At 34.0% G+C, this 10,000-nt stretch overlaps 1 protein-coding gene across 1 annotated transcript in view; it reads left to right on the forward strand.

Annotated features, from left to right (window-relative positions):
* The window catches only part of LOC113806058 (glucose-induced degradation protein 4 homolog), a 14,395-nt gene that overhangs the window by 504 nt on the left and 3,891 nt on the right, over positions 1-10,000 (forward strand). The window contains exon 2 of the mRNA XM_027357164.2: positions 7,244-7,411. Within this exon, the coding sequence (XP_027212965.1) occupies positions 7,244-7,411 (168 nt within the window). The remainder of the gene's footprint in view (positions 1-7,243; positions 7,412-10,000) is intronic.

Raw genomic sequence — 10,000 nt, forward strand, 5'->3', positions numbered from 1 at the left:
AATGGGAATAGCCATCGTGCTTTCAATTTCCCGCGATTATGAACTTGTAAACCATAGATGGACAAGAATCTGTGATCGACTTTCTAATTTTGTGCAATTTGTAAGTGAAAGTTGCAATTGCTCAACGTCCTTGTGGTTCAATCAGGAAGTAATAATTCTATTTCCGTGCTTGAACCTCAGGAGGAGGAAATGAGGGTCTCATTCATTAATTACTATGGTGGTGTAGACATAAAATGGGATCACTGGATATTATCAATCATTGCAATGGGGATAGAGTTGTTGTATGTTGGCCTGTGTGATTGACAATGTACAGAATCACAAATTGTTTGGTGGTTTGTTAATTTACACATTTTTTTATCTTTAACCATCCCAAAATATAGCAATATCATAGTTTGTCAGCTAAGATAGTGGAACTGAAGAGTAAAATGTGGAAATTTTGAGCTGTGGATTGTGTTTAAAAGAAATAATTCTTTATTATGTATATATACATTTCTCTCCCACTTTTTCATGGCCCAAAAATATTTTCATACAAGTGATTTCATTTTAAAACCATAGGAGAAAAGGCAAATTAATATTATTACCAGATGTTTATTAGTAAAGATATGAATGTATGAAAATTAGGAATGATTGTAATGTAGGGTAAAAACAAATTAATTCAGTAAACTAAATCAAATAAAGAAAAAAAAGTTATACATTTATTACTACCACAAACGTGCTATAGACTTCCAGATGCTCGTGAGAATAAAATATTGAAATGTATCAGAACTTTCTGGCTTGAAAGATATTCAGAGCCAGTAATTTGTATAAAGAAATAGTTTGAGTGTAGATGTATTTATATACAAATATGATTTAGACTGAACCTTAAGTATTTATTAAGAATACAATGACAGTGGTTCTAAAAAGAATTCTCATATTTGTATTGTCTGCCATATGAAATTTACTATGATCTTTAATTGAAGGCCTACAATCTTAAGGGGGTGTCACACTAGCACTATTTCCGTGGTTCTTTCGCGTTTCGGTGTGGTTTTCTCCCTACCGCTGGTATATTGGCCGACTGCGATAATTTCCAGTCAAACGATAATTATCATTTTTGCTGGCTAATTTTTTGTGGGCTTTTTTGTTAAAATCATAAGCTATAATAGGTAATCATTATAGTGATGCAAAAAAAATCTATTTATAATATAAAACAATTCAAAAAGACAGTTTGGATTGTAAATAATATTCAAAAATTGGCTAAATTCTCTCTTGTATTTAATAATAACAGATATAAGTAGGTAACTAGCTGCTTACCTGTTTGTTTACATTTGTGACCGTGTTTCCCCTGTTCCCTGACTAAATGAGAGCAGTGAGAAGATGGTGTTATTTAGCATTATACATTTGGTGTTTCGCATTAAATCGTCACCACATAATCAGAATAGTGTCCATCATCGCCAAAGCCTGTACAGAGGTTTGAGCCATCTTGCTGTGTTTAAAATTTTTGTTAGTCTGTTTCCTTGGTTCACATCGCTAGTGTGACTGTGCATGCCAAAATGTTGACGGTTTCTATTGTGTCTGCGGAAAAGCAATGGGGAAAAGTCCAAGTGTGACATAGCCTTTAGACCAGGGAGGTTTACAGATTCAATCATGCAAGAATATACATTGTAGGGAAATAATTCTTTTTTTGCTAAATCAAAATTCAACATCAGGCTGTCGAAGACATGATTCACATAAACTCGACAATTTTATTTTTAGCAAGTAATAATTTCCATTTGGTTAATCTTTATAATGTGGATGCACAAGTTTGGGCAAATTGAATATGATATTCATATAGAAGACAAAAAGTTGCAGTCATCAGCACAAGAAATAATCTGCAAACACGAACTGTAACACCACAAATGAAGGAAAAAGATTGTGGAAAGCGCTGCTCTCAGCCTAAATCCACTTGGTGCTCCCGATTTATAGCTCTATCTTGCTGTGCGTACCAAGGTGAAGACATTGTTTCTGTTCAGGCACACCTGAGGGGAGGGTGCGCTTCGGGCATTACAGTGGTTAGTATATGGAACTTGACGATGAGTTGGAGGTAGACGAGTCTTGTCATTAGAGTGTCTGATGTGGTGGGTGGGTCTGACCTGGAAATACCTACATAGGTTTCTAGGTCTCATTATTGAACAAACCATTTAAAGGTAGAGATAAATTAAATATTTTAAATTTTGTTAAACTTTTTATTGTAGTAAATGACAGATGTAATTTTTTATCTATTTGTCACTTTATTTATTCCATCTACTTATTTCATTTTTTATTCATATTATTTTATATATGTACTTTTTTTTTCCTGTATCTCTGAAACATTTGGAAATTTTGATTTTTTTTCCGTTTTTCTTTTTTCTTTTTTTAATATAACCATAGTTCCACAATAGATTTTCTTTGATATTTGGGTGTTTTGCTTGATCGTCATATGCTTTATGATAAAAGGGCAGAGCTGAACTATTAAGGTTCAGTTATAGATATTTTTAGATTTAAAAAGAAAAAAAGATTCAAGCGTAGCATTCTTATATATAATATATATATATATATATATATATATATATATATATATATATATATATATATATATATATATATATATATATATATATATATATATATATATATATATATATATATATATATATATATATATATATATATATATATATATATACATATGTATATACATATGTATATACATATGTATATACATATGTATATACATATGTATATATATATATATATATATATGTATATATATGTATATATATATGTATATATATATATATGTATATATATATATATATACATATGTATATACATATGTATATACATATGTATATATATATATATATATATATATATATATATATATATATATATATATATATATATATATATATTATATACATACATACATACATATATACATGTATATATACACATATATTTTCTTTCTTTCTTTCTTTCTTTCTTTTTTTCTTTCTCAGACATATTTATTAATGTTATTTGATTATTCTCATCAACATACAAAGTTAAACTGATAGCTTTTACAGAAATTAGCCATAAATTGCATGTCTCCACATAAGAAAGTTCAAATTTCGGAAAAACACGAAAAGCTTTGATGATACTCCACTCTTTTGGAAGATGCTTTTATTATGTTTGACATGGAATTGGCTGATATTTCATCAGATATGTTTGCATTTTCTTACCAAATTTGTTTTGTGGACAAAAACTTAGACATGGTGAAAAAGGCTAGAGTATAACAAAAAAAAAAATATAGTGGAGGGCCCGGAAAATTCAGTTAATCAAGTAATTAACATGGAATTCAATATCTATTAGATAAAGAGAGAGGAGAAAGAGAGATGGAGTGAGAAAGAAAAAGAGGATGAATGAATTATTGAGTGACGGATAGAGAGAATATGTATAAGTAATGAATGTACAGTGTATATGAATGAGAGAAGAAAGATAGACAGCTCAAGTATGAATTAACCCATTGGTCACTGAAATCATTTGGCCAAAAATACGGATCATAGGGTTAAGTATTAACCCATTGGACCTAGATGATGTTGCGGTCATGTCACAGAAAAAAATTGAGCCGTGGGGCGGGTGATGTGGCTGTGGCCCAGGTGACACAAAATGCCGCCACGAGCAAAGGTCAGGGTGACGGAAAAGACTGGCCACAAGTGCACAAACCTCTTGGAGTGTGATTTTACTCATTTGGTGCCTAGTTGGGGGCTTTAGCATTATTCCCATCGATAAATGAATGTAGAAAGTAGCGTGCATAATCAGCGACTGGAAGAGTGCTGGCTCCAGGGAGGACGCCATTTGCATGCTGCCCACCATATTCTTGGACACTGTGACTGTCGGCATAGGTTGTATTATGTAAAATTGAAAATTACTTTAAAATTACTTATATGATATATATATATATATAATCAAATTACTACATAGAGAGATGATATGGAGTCTGTGCAAGGGAAATAAGTAATTACTATCTGGATAAAGCAAATCAAAAGACAAATATGGACATTGGAAAATGGCAATAAAGCTAAAAAAGTTTGAAAAAAATTACTTTACAAAGGGGAGGCACAGAGTCTCGTCACTGCTGATGGGTGTTTGTGCACGCCCGGCCTGTGCGCCACATGCCCAGGATATTGGCCACTTGCATAACCCATTGCCGGGTGTTCAGCTCCGTGATTTCTATGATGCAACTGGATCTAAAGGGTTAACACCGGTTTAAAAATTTAGCTAGTGGCCATTAATGCTGAAAGTTAGAATGAACCTAGTCGCTGGAGGACCATATGGGACTTTGTCAAGCATTTCCATATTTTTCACAATTGGCAGATGACATCAAAATTATCTACTTATCAGATGATAAATTAATCCTTTGGATCTGGAAGATGTGAACGTCTTATCAGAAAAAAATCTGCTGTGGGGTGGCTGTCAGGAGCATCTTATGGGGGGAAAAAATTTGGCTGGAGGTTTGCATTGTGAACATCTGGTTGTTGGAAATTGTTGCCAAGTGACAGGTGGTTAGGATGTTACATCACAGGTGCACAAAGCACTTATAGTGAGATTAAGTTTATCATATATCAAAAAGCTAATTTTGACAGCGCTGTCCATTACCAATCAGTTTATTGGTAGATGTAGTCTGCGTTGATATCATTCATTTACATCTTTAATCCTTCTGTAGAGCAGTCAGTATGATAAAAGCCATAGATATGATGTGTTAAGCCTTGTAATTTGTATTTGTATGAGTTTAAAAACTATCTATCAGTGAAAGTCAAAACTGTGTAGGGCATCTTATATCTTGACTTTAGGTTGTAGAAAGAGATAACTACTGGGTGTTCATTTATGGTAGAATAGTTATTATATTTTCAAGGCATTTTATATACCTCTTTACTTGAGGACTCGATGTCTTGTCCATTTTGAGAGGAAATGTGGAAAGTCATATTTGACAGCCAAGCTTAACTTGTTGACACTAGGACTCCATGTACACATACGCTATCCACAGTCGTTAGAACAACAAGGCCTCACTCATTGAATTTTCAGGAAAGACAAGTACCAATTATTATTATCATAAGTATTCCAAATGATGTGATGATAATAATAATGATGATGATAATGATGAAGTAGTCTAACAAAAATTTTCATACAATAATAATGATAGTAGTTTAATGATCATTTTGATGCAATAATCATGATAGTAGTCTAATGATAATTTTGATGCTAATAATGACAATGTTGATGATGATGGTAATAACAATTGTAATAGTAATGGTAATGATAATGATGATAATAGTAATAAAGATAATGATAATAGTAACATTGAAAAGATAAAGTAATGGTATTAACAATATGGTGTATGAATATAGAAGTAAGTGGTTTTCCTTGCACAGACTTCATATTATCTCTCTAGTTACTCAATAACTTTGTGCAGTAACAATAAGAGTCTGTAATATTTTGTTATTTGTCATTTTTTAAATATTTTCATATTGTTATTTTTATGTGAATAGGATCATGAGCATGGAGATAGGAATCAGTGCTCTTCCAGTCATGGGTCACAGATAGTATATTCCATTCTCATTGACTGGTGGAATTAATGCAAGAGCCCCTTCCTTAACGGCCCACTGGAGCTAATCCTTAAGGGCTTTGTGCACTCATGGCGAGTCATTCCCGTCACTTCAGCCTTCAGGCAAATTTTTCTTGACTGCATGATCCCATCACCCCAACCCCCATCCAAATATTTTGATAACAGCATATGCTCGTCAACCCGCCCTCAGCCAAATTCTTTTCATGAGGTGATGGTCTTGTTAACCGGCCCTCAGCCAAACTATTTTAATGAGGTGATTGTCTCGTCAAACGGATCCAATAAGTTAACAAGACTAGCATTAGAAATTTTTCGTCTCTATAAAAATTCAAGAACTGCGTGGTAATTGGCATATTTATGATGACTAGACCTGAAGCCACCTATGCCAGAAAAGAATTAATAGTATAAAACTGCGTTATATAGTGTACATATGCAATGCCAAAGGGTTGATAAAAATGAGTGAAATGGGAAAGATTGTTTTTGAGTATTAGAAACATAAGCTAATATTCTTTATTACTATTATCAATACTATCACTATCATTGTCAACATTATTTCACATATTTCATATCATATATTATTGTTATAATAAGGGAAATTCAATGAGAAGAGATTTGAGCACTCATGGAGGGAATCTTTTGATGATGACTAAAAACTTTTACAAATTTTGACTTGAATGTGTCATATAATAGTATATTGACCAGTTAGTCTTATATCTTTATTTATTTTATTTATTTTATTTATTGATTTATTTATTTATTTTATTTGCTTATTTATTTTTATTTTTATATATTTATTTTTCTTTTTATATATATATATATATATATATTTTTTTTTTTTTTTTTTTTGTTGTTGTTGTTGTTGTTGTTGTTGTTGCTTACTAGGTATTGCAATAAAAACATTTAAGCCACTTATAATAGGTATCCCACATATGTATCAGGGCTCCAACGCAGCAGTGGGCTGCAGCCGGCGCGTGGGCAGAGGCTGGGCCAGCCCCGCACGTCGATTTTATAGCCTCCCGGAAACTTTTATTTTCGGCTTAAAAATATACCGGCGGTAATGGGTTAATATATAACAAACACTAAATTATTGATATCATGGCCATCAGCTAGTGGTTCTTGGTGACTGATCCTGTCACATGGCCGAGGGTGACTTCCCATCTCTAGCCAGGCTATGTCTTGAAAGGGTTGTTGGTTTGGGAAAATTTGGAATGAAACTTGGTAAACTTTTGGCCTCTCTTTTGGTATTGGATCTTGACACCTATAGGATACGCTGCAAATCCGTACCTCCTCCTTGGGAAGGGTCTAGTATGGACAATCATAGCACAAAATAAAGCAGATTGTTCAAGAAGTGAGAAAGGGAAAGAAGTCTCGGCACGTGTGAGAAATGATGCCCAACTTTTATCATACTGATTACAAATATCAAATATCATTATATTGTTTTGTTTTGTTTTCACTTTTGACGTATCTTTTTTTTTTTTTTTTTTTTTTTTTTTTCATATTAACTTTTGTGTTTTGATAAAGTGATAAGTGTGATTCATGCTATTATTTTGCAATATACATTTTATGATATACATTTAAATATTCTTCCTGCCACGGACAACTTGAACTGACTTTTGAATGAATAATAATTTCTTCTATTTGCAGCACGTGGATGAAGCAAACTCCTACCTCTGCGGATACCTTAAGATCAAGGGCTTAACGGAAGAGTATCCCACTTTAACTACGTTCTTTGACGGTGAAATAATAAGTGCAAAATTTCCTTTCCTAACGCGAAAATGGGACGCTGATGAAGAGGTGGATAAAAAACATTGGGTAAGTGATTTATCTTTTCTGTCTTCTCTTTACTTCATTATTTCTTCTTCTTCTTTTTTTTTCTTTCTTTCTTTCTTTCTTTCTTCTTTTCTGCCTCTTTGACTTTATATGGAAATTTTGGTTTAAAGAGTATTTAAGCTTCTTTGGAATGTGTTTTAAATACAATCCGTTTAATTACTTTTTGTCTGGATCTGGGTGACATGACAGTTAAGTCATGAAAAGAAATTGGCAAAGGGCTGGACAACAGGAATGTGCAGTCATAAAAAAAAGAAAATTGGCAGAGGGGGCTGTTACAGGAATGTACTATCACTGAAACCTTTGGCTGAGGGCCAGGGAGATGTAAATGACGTGTTTTCGTGATTGCACAAAGATCTTGGAGGATGATTAGACTTGCATTATGTCCATCAGTAAACAATGAGTCATGGCCGGGAAAGTGCCGGCTCCAGGGAGGACGCTATTTGCATGCTCAGGATCCTATTCCTGCATACTGTGACCAGTGGTGCAAGATGTCACAGACAACTGAATTATACAAAAATATTAAAGATTACTTAAATAGCTCTATTTTACTTATATATATTGTTACTGTACAGAGTTGTATTGTAGCCGACCATCAGAGATAATAGGAAGTCTATTCATTGAAAACAGTTTATACCCAACTTGATACAGCATAACAAGTGGCAAATATATACCTTGGAAAATAACAAAATGGAAAAGAAATTGCTTTTGCTCAAAAGGATATAATGACATTGCAAAGAGGAGGCAAGGAATCTAGGTGATGCACATGAGTGTCCTTTGAGCAATGCCAACAAACCATTTACCTGGGAGAGTCACTACTCAAGTAAGCCTAATGCTCAGAATTTGATCCATATGCAGACTACCAAGCACATAAATTCAACTAATTAAAGGTAATGTATTTCCTTGTTATGATGAATGCCTTACATATTGGCCTATAGTATTTTTTCCAAAAGCTCTGTAACCTCTTTCTAATACTCCACATGTCACCATGCGGGAATGACTGAAATAATGTGATGATCAGATATATATTATATGAAATTGATGAGATATTAAACCCTTTGAATCTGGCTGAAGTGACAGTCATGCTTTGAAAAAATCATAAAAAAAAAATTGGCTGAGATCTCAGGTGACGGGAATGACTCGTCATGAGTACTCAAAGCTTTTGGATGAAGATAAGTCTCTGTGGCCATTAAGGAAGGGACTCTTGCATTATTTCCACAGGTAAATGAGGGTGGAATGTCCCATCCTTGAGCCATGGCTGGAAGAGGGCTGGCTGTAGGGTCAGCCTCCTATTTCTGCCAGCCATAACAGGCGGTGCAGGGTGTATTACGGAAAATTGAATAATAAGATAATGTAGAAAATTACACATGATACAATATTACCAGTTCTTATTGCTATTGCACAGAGTTGTAGACTACCTCCAGAAATGATATGGAGTCTGTGCAAGAAAAGCAATGTATTACCATCTTATTACTGCTCATCAAAGGACAGATATAGACAGTCTAAGCCTGGGCTAACAATCCAAAATGTGTGAACATGTAGTAAGATATCCAACCATTTTCATGGTAGTTATACTTACAGATGTATATTAGTTTACATTATCTTATACTTTTAAAGGTTTATATTACCAACATATTGAGTTTCAATAAACTGGTGGTAATAAAAACATTAACTTTTACTGACATACCCAGCTATGGATTCCTTTATTCTTCTTTTAAGACCCTCTGGCAACCCTCAGAAAAACCCTAGTGACCCTCATTTTAGGCGCAACCATGGGGTTGGAACCACTGTTCTAAACTATTAACCCCTTGTATCTAGTTGCTTCACAGCAATCACATTGCTTAAAATACGAGTATTAGGCTCACATGTATGGCTGCTCGAACGGGTGTATGGCCTGTAGGTCAGGCGCATGCAAACACTCGTGTTTGGTGACAATACTCTTTGCCTCTCCTTTGTAATGTTATTTCCTCTTTTTGTGTATAAGGGGTTTTATTTTTCTGCCATTTTCTAATGTCCATATTTATCTATCACCATCCAGATGGTGATAGACTTTTCTCATTCCACGGACTTCATATCATTCCTCTAAATAGTCCATGACACAGTGAGAAAAAAAAAAAACATTTTGTAATTTGTGTTCTTTATTTCTTTCTTTCTTTCTTTTGGAGTTTTCAATTTTCTGTTGTACAACCTATCATGGCAGCTAGTAATAGGATGCTGAGTATGGAAATGGCATCCTCCCTGGAACTGGCATTCTTCCAGTCATGGCTGACAGACACCACATTCCACACTTGTTTATCAAGGGAAATAATGCACAAGCCTCTTTCTAAATGCCAAATGAGTCTAATCACCCTCCAAGAGGTTTGTGCAGGCTTGGCGAGGCTTTTATCCTGGCCCACAGTGAAAATGCTCACAACAGCAAGTTGTGTCGTCCCCACATCTACATATTCCCATGATGGCATGTTCATGTCACCTGCCCCGCAAGCTATATTTTTTCATGACGTGTGTCATGCCATCTGGATCGAAGGGATAAAAAAAAAAATGTTGGTAAAATGACTTACTATCTTCCTGTGTACC

This window comes from Penaeus vannamei, chromosome 43 (genome assembly GCF_042767895.1).
Source record: "Penaeus vannamei isolate JL-2024 chromosome 43, ASM4276789v1, whole genome shotgun sequence".
Lineage (NCBI taxonomy): Eukaryota > Metazoa > Arthropoda > Malacostraca > Decapoda > Penaeidae > Penaeus > Penaeus vannamei.